This window comes from Sus scrofa, chromosome 18 (assembly GCF_000003025.6).
Source record: "Sus scrofa isolate TJ Tabasco breed Duroc chromosome 18, Sscrofa11.1, whole genome shotgun sequence".
Lineage (NCBI taxonomy): Eukaryota > Metazoa > Chordata > Mammalia > Artiodactyla > Suidae > Sus > Sus scrofa.
This window is the reverse complement of record NC_010460.4, coordinates 34,899,608-34,920,011: the sequence shown is the minus strand read 5'-3', so window position 1 is coordinate 34,920,011 and position 20,404 is coordinate 34,899,608. Positions and strand designations below refer to the sequence as shown.

At 38.4% G+C, this 20,404-nt stretch overlaps 1 protein-coding gene across 3 annotated transcripts in view; it reads right to left on the bottom strand.

Moving 5' to 3' along the window:
• The window catches only part of IMMP2L (inner mitochondrial membrane peptidase subunit 2), a 923,412-nt gene that overhangs the window by 10,241 nt on the left and 892,767 nt on the right, over window positions 1-20,404 (bottom strand). Inside the window, exon 7 of one of the 3 annotated variants that reach the window (XM_021079086.1) lies at window positions 13,183-13,863. The exons of 1 other annotated variant lie outside the window; for it this stretch is intronic. In XM_021079086.1, the coding sequence (XP_020934745.1) occupies window positions 13,726-13,863 (138 nt within the window). In that variant the 3' untranslated portion in view covers window positions 13,183-13,725. Of the gene's footprint in view, window positions 1-13,182; window positions 13,864-20,404 lie in introns of those variants that run through there. One more of the 3 variants, XM_021079087.1, reaches the window with a different exon arrangement.

Below are 20,404 nucleotides of genomic sequence, written 5' to 3'. Positions count from 1 at the left end.
CTTTTCTTGACTAGGTAAAAAGGCTTGGGCCTGATACACAGTGGACAGAAGAGAAATTTTACATATACATTTTTCCAAGTAACTTGTATTGAAGTCTGGGTTTTTTTTGCTTTTTTGCCATTTCTTGGGCTACTCCCATGGCATATGGAGGTTCCCAGGCTAGGGGTTGAATCGGAGCTATAGCCACCGGCCTACATCAGAGCCACAGCAATGCGGGATCTGAGCCACGTCTGCGACCTACACCACAGCTCACGGCAACACCAGATCTTTAACCCACTGAGCAAGGCCAGGGATCAAATTGCAGCCTCATGGGTCCTAGTCAGATTTGCTAACCATTGAGCCATGACGGGAACTCCTGGATATATTTTTTTAATTCATCTTCCCAGTCATGGATTCAGTTTTCTAAAATGGAAAGGTGCAATTTAATTATTTATCCATCAGAACAGTCAGGAAGCAGAGTGCCTGGATATAGGTACACATAGGCTGTTGAATATGGTTATAGTAGCCTGCTCAAGTCCTTCTCTTATTCCTTGTATATTCTCTTTAAATTGGAAGCAAAGTCACTAGTTCAGGGTGAGTATTGGGAGAAGGTGGAAAACCTGTCCAAATGGAGAAGGCATAAATTAATCTGTGAAGGTAACCAGATGAATGAGATAAATGTAATGGGAGAAGGATAGAGACATGCTGTAGTTTTGAGTCTGGACAGCATTTTTAATTTATTTTTAATTTTTTAATTTTTAAAAATTGACGTATAGTTGATTTTGGAGTTCCCATTGTGGCTCAGCAGTAACAAACTCGACTAGTATCCATGAGGATGCAGGTTTGATCCTTGGCCTTGCTCACTGGGTTAAGAATCTGGCATTCCATGAGCTATGGTGTAGGTCACAAACATGGCTCAGATCTGGCATTGCTGTGGCTGTGGCATCTGCTGGTGGCTACAGCTCCTATTTGACCCCAAGCCCAGGAACTTCCTGATGCCATGGGTATGGGCCTAGAAAGACTCAATAAATTAAATAAATAATTAAAGTTTAGTTGATTTACCATGTTTCTTCAATTTCTGATGCGATGCAAAGTGACCCAATCACATGCAGTTCCCTGTGCTAAACAGTAGGGTCCCATTGCATTTTTATCTACAACATCACCACAAGAGAGTAAAGCTCTGTATTTAAAAAAAAATGCAGAAACTGCACAATATGAGAAAATTGGTGAGAAGTATTTTGTTATTGCAGAAAGGAAAAATGGGGCTATGATGGTTCGGGGGTGGGGGGGGGTGGGGGGGAGTGGTATATGTATACTTAGAGTTCCCATTCTCCTTGGAGAAGTAGAGTTTCACCTAAAATAGAGGATAAACATTTTGTGAGGAGACCGAAAGAAGTAGAACTAGAGACCTGTGTTGGAGAATGTCAGTGGGACCTCACTATTATCAGTCCTCGGATGCTGTGTTTGGAGCTGAACTCTCTTGTTAGGGACCTGAGGTTCTTTGCGGATATTTCTAGCCCTCTAATGGATGGATTTGACCTCTTTGCATCTGGGGATTGGATACCACCCTTTTAGGAGGATTGATTAAAGACTTGGTAATCTTGTGATTTAAAGCACATAAATTAATGAAAAATCTTCTGTAACTTCTACTTAAATGTCAAGAAGATCAAACTAATTAAAAGCCCAAATTGAGTCTATGTTATGTAAACCATTTAACAAAGGCTTTGTTGCTCCTGAATTTGATGTATTTTCCCAGGTGAATTTGATACCCTTTGTATTTTGCCCTGTCAAATGAGTTTCCATTCTATAATCTTTCTACTTGTCTGTATATTAGAATGATTCATAATGGTATCTTGCATATTTGAAGATCAAAAGTTTAAGTGATCAGCTGATTTTGAGTTGAAATGCATGTGAAGTTTGTTATCATAATTTGCAAATAGAGGAGTTCCCATCATGGTGCAGTGAGTTAAGAATCTGACTGCAGTGGCTTGGTTCAATCCCAGGTCCCCAGCCCAGCACAGTGGGCCAACTCCAACAACACAGCTGGAGTTGCCACAGCTATGGCCTAGGTCGCAGCTGTGGCTTGGATTCAATTCTTGGCCTGAGAACTTTGATATGCCATGGGTATGGCCATAAAATTAAAAATATATTTATTAAATTATAGATAGAGACCTTAGCTTTTGAAGAAAAGAAAAGCTAACCCAAAGATAGTCATTTAGGCTATGCTAGGAATCCTTCTTTATAGGAATCTCTGTTAATTAATTTCTATATTAATTAAGGGAAACTTCGTTGTTCTAACAGACTCCAACATTTCAATGACTTTATACAATAGATCTGCATTTCTTGTTTACTTCATAGTCCTGGGAAAATGTTTTAGTTGGATTGACTTTTTGTCAGGTGGTCACTCAGGGACCCCTGCATTTTCCATTATGTATTTCTGTTACTCATGAGGCCTTAGGATCATAAGCATCCCACTGGAAGACATGGGAAGAGTCTGGAGGAGATGTCTATGTGCCAGACACGTTAATCACTTTTACTCATAATCTGAGTTGGCAAGAATTCAGAAGGATGGTCATAAGTAACAGCAGGAGAATCTGGAAAACATCACTTAGAGGTATTTCTGGGGAAAAGGGGAAAATGATTTTGGTGAACTACTTGAAGCCTCAACCATACTAATGCAGGAAACAGTGAATCTGGCAAAATAAGGATACTACTGAGAATTTAGTTTATTGTAAGGTGGTTGTAAGAGAGATACCCAAGATTTCTGACTTTAAAAAAAATTAACTTGGAGTTCCCGTCGTGGCGCAGTGGTTAACGAATCCGACTAGGAACCATGAGGTTGCAGGTTCGGTCCCTGCCCTTGCTCAGTGGGTTAACGATCTGGCGTTGCCGTGAGCTGTGGTGTAGGTTGCAGACACAGCTCAGATCCTGCGTTGCTGTGTCTCTGGCGTAGGCCGGCAGCTACAGCTCTGATTCAACACCTAGCTTGGGAACCTCCATATGCTGTGGGTGCGGCCCAAGAAAGGGCAAAAAGACGAAAAAAAAAATAAAAAAAAAAATCAACTTTTAAGAGATTTTATTCTCGTGTTTAAGGAGGAAAACCATAGTGTGGGAAGGCAGCTCCTGGTGATAAATTATAGCTTGGATCACTTACACTTCCTGGATTTAGCAGGAGAGAAGAGAATTTAAAACATAACAAGAAATCAAAACCTAAATTGGAGAAATAGCTTTCTCCAAATTATTTTTTATTGAGATATATTTATTACATATAGCATTCTATTGGTTTCAGGTAGGCAACATCATGATTCAGTCTTTCCACATATTATGAAATTATCACAATAAGTCTAGTTAACATCCATCTCTATACACAGTTATAATTTTTTTTCTTGTGATAAAAACTTTTAAGATCTATTCTCTGAAGTAACTTTAAAAATAATATGCAATGCAGTATTGGTGCACTGTCACCATGCTGTACATTGCATCCCCATGAATTATTTTAACTGAAAGTTTGTATCTTTCACTTCCTTTACTCATTTTACCCCCAATTCCTGACTTCTGGCAACTGTCAACCTATTCTCTGTATCCACAAGCTTTTTTTTTTTTCTTTTGGTTTCCACATATAAGTGAAATCATACAATATTTGCCTTTCTCTATCTGAATTACTTCACTCAGCCTAATGCCTTCAAGGTCTATATTGTCATAAATGGCAAGATTTCCCTTTTTAAAAATGGTTGAATAATATTTCATTGGAGATAGATACAGGCCACACTTTCTTTATCTGTGCATCTAACAATGGATACTTAAGTTGAAGCCATGTCTTGGCTATTGTAGTAGTGCTGAGAAATATGAGGGTGCATATATCTTTTTGAGTTAGTGTTTTTGTTTTCTTCAGATTAAATACTCAGGTGTGGACTTGCTGGATTATATGGTGGTTCTAACTTTTTGAGGAATGTCTGTGTTGTTTTCCATGGTGGTTGCATTAATTTATATTTGCACCAACAGTGCACAAGAGTTTCCTTTTCTCCACATCCTCACCAATATTTCTTTTTGGTAGACATTCTAACTGGTATGAGGCAATGATCTAATTGCAGGTTTGATTTGTATTCCCATGATGATTGTGATGTTGAGTCCCTTTTCATGTACCTGTTGTCCATCTATATGTCTTCCATGGAAAAATATCTAGTCAGAGCCTTTTCCATTCCTTTTTTTTATTGGGGTGTATAAGGTGGGGTTTTTTTTGTTTTTTTTTTTGTCTTTTGTCCTTTTAGGGCCACACCGGAGGCGCATGGAGGTTCCCAGGTTAGGGGTCGAATTGGAGCTACAGCTGCCAGCCTATACCACAGCCATAGCAACGCCAGATCTGAGCAACATATGCAACCTACACCACAGCTCATGGCAATGCCAGATCCTTAACCCACTGAGCGAGGCCAGGGATCGAACTTGCAACCTCATGGTTCCTAGTCAGATTTGTTTCTGCTGAACCACGACAGGAACTCCTGAGGGTTTTTTTATGTATTCTGGATATTAAGGCCTTATCAGATACATGATTTACAAACATTTTCTCCCATTTGGTAGGTTTGTTTTTCATTTTGTTGACAGTTTCTTTTGCTGTGCAGAAGCTTTTAGTTGGATGTAGTCCTACTTATTTATTTTTGCTTTTGTTGTCTTTGCTTTTGCTGTCAAACCCAAACAATAATCACAAGACCAATGTCAAGGAGCTTACCACCTATGTTTTCTTCTAGGAATTGAATGGTTTCAGGTGTTATATTCAAGCCTTTAATCCATTTTGAGGTAATTTTTATGCATAGTGTAAAACAAGTTCGGTTTCATTCTTTGGCATGTGTCTGTCCAGTTTTCCCAGCACCATTTATTGAAAATATTGTCCTTTCCCTATTTAGTCTTGGCTCCTTTGTCATAAATTAATTGACCATATATGTATGGGTTTATTTCTAGGCTCTCTATTCTGTTCCATTGATCTATGTGTCTGTTTTTGTGCCAGTACTATACTGCTTTGATTACTAAGGTTGTAAGGTAGTTTGAAATCAGGGAGAACGATGGCTCCAAGTTTGTATTTTATCAATATTGGTTTTGGATATTCAGGGTCTTTTGTAGTTCCACATAAATTTTAGAATTACTTGATCTATTTCTGTGAAAAATTCCATTAAAATTTTGGTGGGAGATATGTTCTAAGCTCATTTTTTTTTTTTTTTACATGTAGCTGTCTAGTTTTCCCAGCACCACTTGTTCAAGGGATTGCCTTTTCTCCATTGTATATTCTTTCCTCCTCTGTTGTATATTAATTGATCATAAGTGCATGAGTTTATACCTGGGTTTTCTATTCTGTTCCATTGATCTATGTCTATTTTTTTGTGCTAGTACCATAGTGTTTTGATGCTTGTAGCATCAAACATTGGGATATAATGTCACTTTAGGAATTGTAATAGTGCCAGCTTTGTTCTTTCTTCTCAAGGCTGCTTTGGTAATTCAGGATCTTTTGTGGTTCAATATGAATTATGGAAGTATTTGTTTCAGTTCTGTGAAAAATGCCATGAGGGATTTCATTAAATCTATAAATTTCTTTGGGTCATACAATAGTAGAGTTTCCAGTTCATGAGCTTCAGCTAGCTTTCCATTTACTTGTGTCTTTATCAGTTTCTCCCATGGTGTTTAATAATTTTAGTGTGTCTTTACATTTCAAGTGAGTGTTGTAGTAAGCCTATATAGGTCAGTTATTTTTAAAAAATCCAGGGGAGATGGGATTAAGATGGCAGAATAGAAGATCTGGAGCTCACTTTCTCTCATAAAAACAATAGAATTACAACCAAATGCAGAACAACCTTCAACCAAATGGACTGGAAACTTTCATAAAGATATCCTAATCCAGAAGACAAAGAGGAGGCCACATCAAGATGGTAGGAGGGGCAACTGCATGATATTAGCAACCCCATACCCCCTGGGTGGCAAGCCCACAGATTAGAAAGTTACTGTATCACAGAGACTTACCTAGAGGAGTGATAGTTCTGAGCCCCATGTCAAGTGCCCATGCCGGGGGATCTAGCATTGGGAGAAAGAGTCCCTGGAACATCTGGCACTGAAGGCCAGTGGGGCCTCTGTGCAGGAGCCCCACAGGACTGGTGGAGACAGAGACCCCCATTCTTGAAAGGCGCACACAGGCTTTCACATGCACTGGGTCTCAGGGCAAAGTGGAGGCTCCATAGGAATCTGGGTCAGACCTGACTGCACTTCTTGAAGGATCTCCTGGAAAAACAGGGGGTAACTGTGGCTTGTTGTGGCAGAAGGACTTTGGAGGGAGAGGTCTCAGGAATACTCAGCAGCATGTATTCCTCTACAGGGGGCCATTTTCGGAAAATCTTGCCCCACCCATCAGTGCCAAGAAGCCCCGGGCCAAACAATAACCCAGGTGCGATCTCAGCCCCACCCATCAGTAAAAGGCTGCCTAAAGACCTCCCCAGGCACACAGCCACCTCTAATCTCACCCAGAGACAAATCCCCACCCACCAGTGGGCAGGCACCAGCCCCTCCCATCAGGAAGTCTACAGCAAGCCCCCCTACCAACTTCAGCCACAAGGGGGGCAGACATCAGAAGTAAGAGAGGCTACAACTCTATTGTCTGCAAAAAGGAGGCCACACCAAAAACCTACAAAAATGAAAAGGCAGAGAACTATAAGTCAGATAAAAGAACAAGAAAAAAAAAAACCCAGAAAAACAGCTAAGTGATCTGGAGGTTATGAGCCTCCAGGAAAAAGACTTTAGACTGATGATTCCGAAGATGATGCAAGACACTGGAAATAAACTGGGGGGAAGGATTGATAATTTACAGGAAACACTGATCAAAGAAATACAAGATTAAAACTTAAGCAAGCAGAGGTGCAAAATACAGTAACTGAAATAAAAAGAAATCATTGGAAGTAACTAACAGCAGAATAGAGGAGGCAGAAGAATGACTAAGCGAGGTGGAGGACAGACTAGTGGAAATCACTGATATGGAATAGAAAAGAGAAAGAAGAGTGAAAAGAAATTAAGATAGTCTCAGAGAACTCTGGGACAACGTTAAATGCACCAACAGCCATATTATAGGGGTGCCAGAAGGAGTACAGAGAGAGAAAGGGACAGAAAATATATTCCAAGAGATAATAGATGAAAAGTTCCCTAGCATGGGAAAGGAACCACTCACTCAAATCCAAGAAGCAACAATGAGTACCATGTAAAATAAACCCAAGGAGGAACACCCCCAGACACATACTAATCAAACTGACCAAAATAAAGACAAAGAGAAAATATTGAAAGCAGCTAAGGAAAAGAAACACATAAGATAAAAGGGAACTCCAAATAAGGTTATTGGCAGATTTTTCAGCCGAAACTCTACAGGCCAGAAGGGACTGGCATGACATACTTAACGTGATGAAAGGAAAAAAACCTCCAACTAAGATTACTTTACCCAGAAAGGCTCTCATTCAGATTTGAAGGAGAAATCAAAACCTTCACAGATAAGCAAAAGCTAAGTGAATTCAGCAACACTAAACCAGCTTTACAACAAATACTAAAGAAACTTCTCTAGGCAAAAAAGAAAAGGCCACAACTAGAAACAAAAATACCAGAAATGACAAGGCTCACCAGTAAAGGCATATATACAGTAAAGTTAGGAAAACATCCATGCACACATATGCTACCAAAATCAGAAATTATCAGAAGAGGAGGGTATAAACGCAGGACACTAGAGATGCACTTGCAATTAAGAGACCAAGAACTTAAAACAATCTCATATGTATGTATGTGTGTGTATACATATATATATATATATATATATATACACACACACACTCTCCTATATCAAAACTTTAGGGTATCTGCAAAGTAAAAATCTATAGTTGATACACATACAAATAAGAAAAGGCAACTCAAATACAACACTAAAGATAGTCATCAAACTGCAAGAGAAGAGAACAAAAGAAGAAGGGGAGAAAAAAGAGCAACAAAACAAAAATAAATCTAAAACAGTTTATAAAATGGCAGTAAGAACATACATACATATCAATAATTACCTCAAATGTAAATGGACTAAATACCTCAACCAAAAGACATTGACTGGCTGATGGATACAAAAACAAGTTCCACATATATATGGATCCATATATATTCTTGTCTTCAAAAGACCCACTTCATTCTAGGGCACATACAAAGTGAAAGTGGAAGGATAGGAGAAAATATTCTATGCAAATGGGAATCAAAAGAAAGCTGAAGTAGCAATACACATGTCAGACAAAATAGACCATAAAATATTATGAGACAAATAAGGACATTACATAATGATCAAAGGATCAAACCAAGAAGAAGATACAACAATTGTAAATATATATGCACCCAACATGTACTTCAATGTTCATTACAGCACTATATACAATAGCCAAGACATGAAAACAATATAAATGCCCATAGACAGAGGAGTGGATAAAGAAGATGTGGTACATATACACAATGGAATATTACTCAGCTATTAAAAGGAAAGAAATAATGGCATTTTCAGCAACATGGATGGACCTAGAGGAGTTCCTGTCATGGCTCAGTAGTTAATGAATCTGATTGGGGACCATGAGGTCACAGGTGGTTCGGTCCCTGGCCTTGCTCAGTGAGTTAAGGATCTGGTGTTGCTGTGAGCTGTGGTGTAGATGGCAGACGTGGCTCAGATCCCATGTTGCTATTGCTATGGCTCTGGTGTAGGCTGGTGGCTACAGCTCCGATTAGACCCCTAGCCTGGGAACTTCCATATGTGACAGGTGAGGCCCTAGAAAAGGCAAAAAGACAAACAAAAAAACCCAAAACATGGATGGACCTAGAAATTATCATACTAAATGAAGTCAGTCAGACAATGAGACACCAACATCAAACCAACATCAAATGCTATCAGTTACATGTGGAATCTAAAAAAAGGACACAATGAACTTGTTTGCAGAATAGATACTGACCCACAGACTTTGAAAAACTTACAGTTTCCAAATGAGACAGGTTGGGGGGTGGTGAGATGCACTGCAAGTTTGGGATGGAAATGATGTAAAATTGGGTTGTGATAATCATTGTACAAGTATAAATGTAATAAAATTCATTGATTAATGAAAGTAATAATAATAAATAATCCATTCCACCATTCTAAGTCTTTTGATCAGAACATTTAGTCCATTATGTTTAAAATAACTATCAATAGGTTTGTATTTATTGCCATTTTATTCATTGTTTTCTGGATGTTTCATAGTCCTTGATCCTGTCTTATTCTCTTGCTCTTTTTGTGATACTGTAGTGGTATGCTTAGTTTCTTTTCTATTTTTCTTCTATGTGTCTAGGTTTTTGCTTTGTGGTTATAGCGAAGCTTACATCTAACAACTTTTAACAATTAAGTTAACTTGATAATTTAAGTTTGAATGCAAGCTACAGCTTTATATTTTCACTCTTCCCCCATGTTTTATGGTTTTGATATCATATTTTACATCTTTCTATCTTTAATTATTGTAGTTTATTTTTATTTTAATTGCCTTTTACCTTCATGCTAGCTTTAAGTGATTCAACTACCACTTTTGTATCAGATTATTCTGAATTTCACTCTACATTTAACTTCACCCATAAGATTTATACTTTCATGTTTTCTTGTTACTAATTAGCACCATTTCATTTCAGTTTAAAGAGTCTCTATCATTTTTTGTAAGGATAACTTAGTGAAGATGAACTCCTTTACCTTTTTATTCTCTGGAAAACTCTCTACCTCTCCTTCAACCACTTCACCAGGTGAAGTATTCTTGGTTGAGATCCGGTTTTTTTTTCCAGCATTTTGAGTATATTTTATCACTCTGTTCTAGCCTACAAAGTTTCTGCTAAACAATCTGCTGATGATCTTATAGGTGTTCCATTGTATATAAGTTATTTGTCACTTGCTGTTTTAAAGATTCTCCCCTTACTTTTAACTGTTGACATTTTAATTATAATGTACCTTGTTGTGGGTCTTTTGGGGTTCATCTTTGGAAATTTCTGGATGTTCTGGATCAAGACGTCTGTTTCCTTCCCCATTTTAGCAAAGTTTTCAGCCATTATTCAGATGTGTTTCTGCCTATTTCTTCTCCTTCTGGGACTCCTATAATGCAAACATTGATCCACTTGATGTTGTTCCATAAGCCCCTAAAACTATCTCTTTTTTTTTCTTTTAATTTCTTTTGGCCTATCTGATTGAATTCCACTGCTCTGACTTCAACTCCATTGATCCTTTCTTCTGCCTCATGTAGTCTGTTCTTGAATTCCTCTAGGGTATTTTTCAGTTCAGTTGTCTTCTTCAGCTCTGTGACTTGTCTTTGGTACTTTTTTATATTGTTTCTTTGTTGAAGCTGTCACTGTGTTCACTTTCTTCTCTCAAATTTGGTGAGTTTCTTTATGGTGAATATTTTGAAGTTGTTATCAGGTAAATCACTTATCTCTTTTGCTAATGACTTTTTCTGAGGTTTTAATTTGTTCTTTTATTTGGAATATATTCTTGTTTCTTCATTTTCCTTAACTCTATGCATTGGTTTCTATGCACTAAGTAAAACGACCATATCTCCTACTCTTGAAGGAATGGCCTCATGAAGGAGATGAACCTGATTGTTCTACTCTGCCTCAGCTCTTGGTTGTCTCTCAATCCTTTTTGATTGTCCATGTAGCCTGTTTTATTTTTAGTAGCACCTCATAGTTGAAGGTGTGCCAAGATCTGTCAGTGGATGGAAGGATCTCAGCACCCAGATTCATGACTTGGGAAGCATATGCTCTGGCATAACTTTCAAAGTATAAATACATATAGTCCTATGAGATTACAAGGATAAATTCCAGTGTCCACCAGAGCTAGGCAACCTAGAAGAGTCTCCTGGATTGTGGCAGTCATAAAAATCAGGGTGCCAGACAAGTATCCAAGTTTTTTTCTGAGAGATGCTGGCATCTTGACATGAGGCAGAGGGAGAACACAAAGATAGCATCCACCCGCCTCCATCCCTTGTATCCTCAGCTCAGTATGACCTTAGATGTATGCTAAACCAGATCCCTGCCTCTCCAGCCAAATCTCCAGGTCAAGAAGACTTTATCTTCCATAGGAAAACTGGGAGTATTTTTCAGTCTCTGTGTGTGCAATGTCCTAGAGGTGGTAGCTAGCTAAGAATTGATTCTCCAATTGTTACAGTCCTGTGGGACACTTGAGTACCAGCCCTGCTTGCTACCAGATCCAGGTGATCAAAAGGTGTACCATGGGTGGCAGCCACAAAAACCAGGGTACCAGACAGGTGTAAGGTTCTTCTCTAGGAGATAATGGTGTTCTGGAATGAGACAGAGGAAGAGAGCAAAGATAATGCCTATACTCTGAGGTGCCTAGAAGGGATTACAGTCAAGCCTTAGAAACTGACTTAGGTCATAGTTATGAATGTAAGGTAATAGGCCTCTTTCACAGAAAAGCTGGGCTCCTGGGTCTATTGCCTCTTGCCATTCCCTGACAGTAGGAGACAGTTAACTATTTCTTCATTGGTTAATATTGAGGGTGGGAGTTCCTATCATGGCTCAATAGGTAAAGAACCTAATATCCATGATAATGTGGGTTTGATCCTTGGCCTTGCTCAATGGGTTAAAGGATCCATCCACACTTGCTGCGACGTGTGATGTAGGTCACAGGTGTGGCTCAGATCTGGTGTGGCGTGGCTGTGGCATAGGCTGGCAGCTACAGCTCCAATCTAAACTCAGCCCTGGAACTTCCATATGCTGCAAGTATAGCCCTAAAAAAAAAAATTACAGAGGGGGATTGATACATGCATGAAAGTATGTACCAGGGAAAACAGTTGTAAACTCTGCCTTGAGTTGCATTTTTGAGGAGGTTAACTTATGAGCAGAGTTGTTCCACAAGCATCAAGTGTTAATTCTGCTGCTGATATGCTAGATGGATAGAGAATACAAAATTAATTAGGAGCATTAGTTTCCTGTCTGAAGATTTACAAACTTGAATTAATAGTCTGATTAGGGGAGTTCCTGCTGTGGCAGTGTGTTAAGAATCTAACTGCAGTATCTTGGGTTGCTACAGAGGTGCAAGTTTAATCCCTGACCTGACACAGTGGGTTAAAGATCCCATGTTGCCGGAGTTATGGTGTAGGTCAAAGCTGGGCTTATTTTTGATCTCTGGTCTGGGAATTTTTATATGCCCCAGGTGCAGCCATAAAAAACAAACAAACCAAAAAAACAATTTGAGTAGGAAGACATACATAGTCAATAAAGTAGCAAGGCTGATAACCAGTTTTCTGAACTGTTAAAATACCAAATTCTTCCATACCAGGGTAAATAGCAGCTAATCCATGTACCCCTTTTTTGTTCTCTACTCTGTCTCCCCTCTGTATCACCACCAACCACTTCTTCCACCATCCCCAGACTTTCCTATGCTCTAGAAACTAAAGAGTTAATACTCTTAAGCACCCAAAAAGTACTCATTGATGTTTATTGAACTAGCTTTTATTATGCTAAAGAATTATTAGTAATACATGCACTTAACATGCATATGTTTTTTGCTGGTCGCACTTTCTGTTCCTTCCAGCTAATAATGAATTTGCATCTATATTTGCAGGATGGCTAGTCTTTGTTTGGGATCTTATCTGCCTATGAAATAGAAGGAAATGAGACCAGGCATATAGAGGAGACCAGGTATATAGAATGCTTTTGGAAACTACATCTAGAGAGGTAGTTTCTATCAGCACAAACCTCTATGCAATGGGAGGTAAAAAAAGAAAAGCTTCACAAATATAAACTTGCATGTGGGGAATTTACTTCCTTAGGTATACATTTACAAAATCTATCATTGCCAATATTACCCTTTTTTTCAATTGCTGGTTTCAGTATTACAGACATGAGCACTGAAAAATCATTCAGGGGAAAATCTAACTTGGTTCATCTGGAGTGATTTTTTTTTTCTTTCCATTTCACTCGGAACACTTTACTAAATAGTGACCAACTATTAATAAGTGAGTTTACTCATCAATGCAAGATATTAATAAGTTTTAGATTAAAAGGGGGCCAATAAGAAAGATTTGATTGTATGGAAGTATTGATAGAATTGGTTCTCCATCACTTTAATTTCTTCCAAAAGAGAGAATATATTCCTCATTAGTGGATTATTATTCCAGGTTCAATGATAAACACCAAAAATAGTACTTGAGCAAATCAGTGTTTTATTTTTACATCACAGTTTACTGTTCTTCCTAACTGGCAGTCACTGCGTTGTACATACTGTCAATTACAGTGTAATTCCCATCACTATGCGCATAATATGTTTCTTTAAGTTCCATCTTAAGAGTAATTGACTGATGTCATTTACTTTCATCAAATATTAGTTTTCATTTCTATCCAGCAGCCAGCAGCAAAATTGAAACCTATCAATCAACAGAATATGTATGCATAAAACAAAACCCAAAATTTATCCTCTTTAAAAACATATAGGAATAAAATATTCATATTCCCAAATGTCTGCATTTTTTGGCATTAAACAAAATGGTATTACAATTTAACAAAATCTGGTGCCATTTAATCTTTTCCAACTCTTTCTCTAGTAATACAGGTCATCCTAATGTGATAGAAATGTATCTTGCACAGCATCATATTGTGGGAAGCTTTGCCTTTTGGAGTGTGTCTCTTATCTATCCCTCTTCCTGTGATTGGTGGTGGTGGTGGTGGCCTCTCCACAGCAGCAGCTCAGGGAGATCCATGCAGGCACTCCTCTTCAGTCTGAACGGGCAAGCGCTCTGGAGGAAGAACAGATTCCAATTTCTGCCAGCGCTCTGGAGGCCACAGGATATGTGTAGCATGGGCATGCAAGAGCCCCAAGGAAACCTGAACCCATGAGAGACACAAAAGAAAGCAAGAAAGACATTCTTCATATTAATTAATATAAAATCATTAATATCTTGAAAACAATTTGATCCAGGTTTGACATTCCATAGAAAGATAATGGTGATGATTAAGATGGTAAACACTTACTGGCATTCTTCCTGGTGCTTTCTACATATAAATGCCTTTAACACAACTATTTCTGGTAGGTACTAATATTATCCCCTCTTTTTGCATAGAAGAAAACTGCAATCAGGGGGGTTTAAGAAATTGCCAGAACATATGTAGCAACCAAGTAGTAGCTGGGTAGTCTAACTTCAGGGTCTGCAACCTTCACCACTCTCCTCAGTAGCCTTCTTGCCTACACGTAGGAAGCATAAACCTAGTTTACATTCTCAGATCTTCCTCCAGTGTTCCCAGTCTCTCAGATGTTTTTTGGTGGAAAAGTCAGAGATATATTTTAAAAATCTAAACTTGGTTAAAAAAAAAAAAGGTATTGTCCCACCGACTAGAGGAGCAGTAGGAGTGAGGTGGTAGACTGGGTAGGGTGCTTCTACTGAAAGTACACTGAGCAGTGTGGATCCCGTGCTTACAGAGAGATTAAAAACCAAGGGAAAGTCAAAAAGGTGGGGATGGGAATCAAGGGAAAATAATTCAGTAAAGGCAGTCCCCAAATGATGATGTTTCGAGTTACGGTTTCTTGACTATGATGGTGTGAAAGCAAGACATGATGAGAAGAAATCATACTTCCAGTATTGACCTTTTCCCGGGATAGTGACATCTGATTTGATCCTGATACTTTCTCGTGATGCTGGCAGTGCCTTTGAGCCACACAGTCCCAAGGGCAAACAACCAATACAACCCTTTTATTTTTCACTTTCAGTCCAGTATCCAGTATGTTAAGTCCTTTATTATAAAATAGGCTTTGGCTTAGATAACTTCACACAACCACAAATTAATGTTAAGTCCTGAGCACGTTTAAGGTAGGTTAGGGAAGCCACGCTGTTTGGTGGGTTAGGTTTATTAAATGCATTTTTTACTTAAGATGTCTTCAACCAACAATGGGTTTATCAAGACGTAACCCCATCATAAGTGGAGGAAAATCTAGATGAAGATCATTGCAGATGGTCAAAGATATAACAGGATGGAAGAGGAGGCAAGGGAAGGGAACTGTTCCTGGAGGATGTAAGACCGAGTCCTCCTGTGAGGGAGGGAGCCCTTAAAGACATGGTAGAGTTCCCTAGGGACATCACCTACAGTGTTCAAAAGACTGAAAGACCGCGCCAGACTTGAGTAAAATGCAAATCAAGGTCCTTTCCTCAAAGATGACCTTCATAGGTCTGAGAGACGACCTGGAAATCTGTGTCCTTTGCTGGTGGTGCTATCAGGCAATATTTTAATGGTAGGTAGAAGCATATAAAACACACTCATATTCAGTGCATATTTACTGAGTAAATATGCATGTAAACCAAATACTATGTGACTTTTATTTTCAAATGTTTTTCCTATAAATTGGAGGTTCATAGAAATTAACATACAAGATGGCTTTCCTTAATGTTCTTCTGTTTATAGGTGTTTGAAAGTTCACATTGCCTGGAGACTCAGATTGGATGTCAAGGGAGATGCTTCCAAATACACAGCTAGCAGCACATTTAAGAAAGAAGGAACAAAAACATCCATAACAGCTTCAAATACAAACAAAATAAACCTAGAGGGTATCAAGAAGCCCACAGGCCCAATAAAGGAATTTTTCTTCTACTTGTTACTTTAAAAATCAAACCTATAGAAAATTTGAAAATGTATACAAAACAGTGCTATTCACCACTTTACACTTTGCTGCATTCATTTCTATTACATGTATATGTATTTGTACATATACTTTTTTCTGCATCATTTGAAAGTTGTTGCCATGCTGATATTTATCCCCAAATACTTCAACGTGGGTCTCCCAGGATTCTTTCCTACATGAACACAATACATTCTACACTAGATATTTAATACTGACACATTACTACTTATAAACAGCCCATAGACAAAATTCCCCCATGGTCAAAATAGTGTCTTTTAGAGCTATTTTATTTTTAAGATTTTTTTTTTTTTTTTGCATTTAGACATTTATTCATGTTTAATCATTGTCAAGTTAGTGGGTAAAAAGCAGGTTCTATTAGTTATTATTACTATAACAGATAACTTTTTCACCATTTTTTTTTCCTCTCTGGAGCACACATGTTCTCTTTTGTTATTTTATTGTCATTTCCACCTTTTTTTGATTTTTAAAAAATTATTATAGTTAACTTAGAATGGTCTGTCAATTTCTGCTGCACAGCAAAGTGACAGTTATACATATATGTTCTTTTTCTCATATTCTATCATGTTTTGTCTCAAGTGATTGGATATAGTTCCCTGTGCCACACAGCAGGACCTCATTGCTTATCCATTCTAAATGTAATAGTTTGCATCTCCTAGCCTCAAACGCCCAGTCCATCCCTCTCCCTCCCCCTCTCCTTTAGCAACCACAAGTCTGTTCTCTTTGTCCGTGAGTCTGTTTCTGTTCTGCAATTGAGGATTTGAGGTCACAAATTGCATTGTAATTTTCACTATTTGGCTTCAGTTTACATTTGGTTTAATCTCTTACATCAGTAATTGCCTGATTTTCACCTGCTGACTAGATCCATGTTAAGTCGTTTTGACAAGAATACCACATAGTTGATGCTGTACCCCTGGATGTGCTAGAATGGGAAGAATACAAGATATCAGTTCATCCCTTTGTTGTTGTGTGAAGTTTGAGCACTTGATTAAGGTGATGATGACGAGGTTTCTCTATTATAAACCAATCATTTTCCTTTTGTAATTAATAATTGTTGGGATGATATTTTGAAACATGTAAATATCCTGTATGTCCACAACATATTACCTCGGTGTTCTCTGAAGGAGGCAGGTTCCTAAACCATCTGAAATAATCTTAACACCCATCAGTTATCCTACCTGAAACAATTACTACATTGAGGATTACAAAAGACGGCTTTTGAAAATTTCTTAATTTTTAAAATCTTTATTAGCGTTCATTCTCCTCTCATAAAACGCCGTCCACCCACCAACCTCAAATGCCTGTACTCTAATATTGCTTTTTAAATTTGAAATCTTATTCTCTTTTGGTTTATTTGATACTCAAATGTCCTACATTGGGCTAGTGAGAGTTCTTTGTTTATTTTTGGACATGTCTCCATGACTCTGAGCACTTCCTAACTTTTTACTATCATTAGGCGTCATGGGATTACCTTGGACTTTATACCTGTTCCATCTGAAATTAGGCATCTCTTTAAGGAGCCTTTGTTTCTTTTACCAAGGAATGCTGTTTAGAAACCAAGATTTGGTACTAGATGTTCTCATTGCTCCTGGGAGTGTCAATCTTCTATGTCATTTCAGGGGATAAACATAAAAAAATCCCAAACCACAGGATTCTCTCTGACTTTCCTGCATTCCATATGCCTATCCCCCTTCTTCTAGAGTGAGCACCCTGTCTCCCCACAACAATATATTTACGCTATCCTAAAAATCCATAAAAAATAATTTTGAGATCACCGTATGATATATACTACTACCAACAAAAATACTGAGTGAAAATCATGATTCCTTTGCAATTATTTCTTTCCTAAAATTAGATCTCATTTTAACAGTGGATTGGCAGAGTTCAAAACTTATTTGAATTCATACTTTTTTCCCTCCCCAATATAGTCATATTTCCATTTGATATATATAGTTAGGTCCATTTGTTTGTATTTGTATTCAATTTTAGCGTTTGCTCTCGTTAACTTTTTTTTCCTTCATTTTAGGACTGTACCTGTGGCATATGGAAGTTCCTGAGCTAGGAGTCAATTCTGAGTTGCAGCTACAGGCCTCTGCCACAGCCACATCTGTGACCTACATCACAGCTCATATCAGCACCGATCCTTTAACCCACTGAGTGAGGCCAGGCATCAAACATGCAACCTCCTGGATACTAGTTAGGTGTCAGGTTCTCTCTTTTTTTTTTTTTTTTTTTTTCTTTTTTTTTTTCGTCTCTTTAGGGCTGCACCCACAGCATACAGAAGTTCCTAGGCTAGGGGTTGAATCAGGGAGCTCCCTTTGTGCAGCAGACATGAATCTGACTAGTATCCATGAGGATGCGGGTTCTATCCCTGGCCTCACTCAATGGGTCAGGGATCTGGCATTGCCATGAGCTCTGGTGGAAGTTGAAGATGAGGCTTGGATTGCACATTGTCGTGGCTGTGGTTTAGGCCAGCAGCTGTAGCTCCAATTCGACCTGGGAACCTCCATATGCTGCGAGCACAGCCCTAAAAGAAAAAGCAAAAAACAAAAACCAAAAAAAAAAAAAAAAAAAAATAGCAGTGAAATCAGAACCTCAGCTACCGGCCTACACATAGCCACAGCAAAGCCAGATCCAAGCCGCATCTGCAACCTAGTCCACAGCTCTCAGAAATGCCAGATCCCTGACCCACTGAGCAAGGCCAGGGATTGAGCCTGCATCTTCATGGATACTAGTCAGGTTCATTACCACTGAACCACAGCAGGAACTCCACTGGTGGGGTTCTTAACCAGCTCAGCCATGATGGGATCTCCTTATTCAAACTTTGGATTCAATTTTTTTTTTTTTGCATAAACATTTAAATGGTTTAAGAGTCAAAAATCTTAAAAGGCATAACATGCAGGATAATGCCCCCCACACCCTGATCCTTAGAAGGTGTAATGTTACACGTCTAAAGGGGAATTAAGGTTACAGATAGATTTAAGGTTGCTGCTCAGTTGATCTTAACATAAGGAGACTATCCTGTATGATCCCAGGGAGACAAATGTAGTCATAAGGGTCTCAAATGTGGACCAGCTTGGCAGAAGGGTCAGATTTAGAGAGATTTGAAGATGCTAACACTGCTGGCTTTAATGATGCAGAACAGGGCCATGAGCCAAGGAATGCAGGTGGCCTCAAAAAGCTGGCAGGGAAACAAATGATCCTCTAGAGCTTCCAGAATAAAGGCAGCCTGCTGACATCTTAATTTTAGCCTAGTGAGATCCATGTTGGACTTCTGACCTCCAGAACTATAAAATAACAAACTTAGGTTGTTTTAAGCCACTGACCTTTGGCTAATATATTACAGCAGCAATAGGAAACTAATACAGAGAAGTTCCATTTCCGTCTTCTATCTCACCCAAGTTTCTGATTTATCCTTTTTTTTTTCTTTAAATGAGAAACATACCCAAATACCCATTTTTCAAATCAGTATTTATATACATACATATATACCTTCTTATTTCCTTTTTTTCTCATACTGAAGATAGATACTATATATTCCTTTTTGCATGGTGTTTTAATTCTCAACAGTATACTGGAAACTGCTTCCTAACATGTCCTAGAAATGGAGCCTATGGTTTTTACAAAAGCCCCACCCCACACCGAAATGATTCTGATTAACCCCACTAGAAAGCTAGATGTGGACTTAGATTCACACTAAGAAAAGGTAAACCTAACCAGCTCTAAGACCTCTTTGGAATGTATATAGAACGCCCTAAGTAACCATTCTAGGCATATTAGCTGCAGAGGCCTAGATCTAAATGGTCTGTCCTACTGCCGTTTTTATCTATTTTTGTTCTTTTCTGGGCTCAGCTGAGCTAGAGAACAGCTGGTCTCCGTTCCCTCCACAGTAACGCTTTTTAGACGTGATAGCTGCTACTCAAGTTGTTCCTTGAGAATTTATTTGCTTTTCCAAGTTGTTTAACTTTTTTTCAGAAGGTTGATTTGCCAATCTTTTAGCTTGGCTGAACTCTTGCCAATATATTTGCCTGCTTTTCTAGTTTTGGAGCTCAGTCTTAACATAATGATTCAATTTTTTTTTAATCAACATTCACTTTACCAAAACCTATACTTTCACTCCAAGCATTTATTAGAGATGATACTCTCACTTCCTGAAAAAAGATTCATTTTCATAATTATAAATAATGGTGAAAATTCTCCCAGATGGAGAATATCAGCATCATTTAAAAACATGCTATGTGAATGCAAAATTTAAATGTTTTTTAAAGTCGGGGATGAAGATGGAGAGTGCTTGTTCCCTGTCTTAGCTGTCTGGTCATGGATCTTTTTTTATTGGTATGTATATAGGCATCAAAGAACACAGTGAATTTAGAAGGGCATAAAAATCCAGAAATATGTTAAATTTTAGAAAACTTAAAAAAGCCACTCTTCAGGTACCACTTTGGTATCCACACACTGTGTTACCCAAAAGATGTGTATACATATATACAAAGAGATTTATTTTAAGGAATTAGCTCATGCAATAATGGAGGCTTGGTAAGTCCAAAATCTGATTCAGAAGGCTTCTGGAAAGAGACATAGTTGAGGTTCAAAGGCAATCTGCTAGTAAACTCCTTGGTTGGGGGAAAGTCAGCCTTTTGTTCTCTTCAGGGCTTCAGCTGATTGGAAACAGGTTGGATGAGTTCCACCCACAGACCGGAAAACAAAGTCCACCCATTTAAATGTCAGTCTCATCCA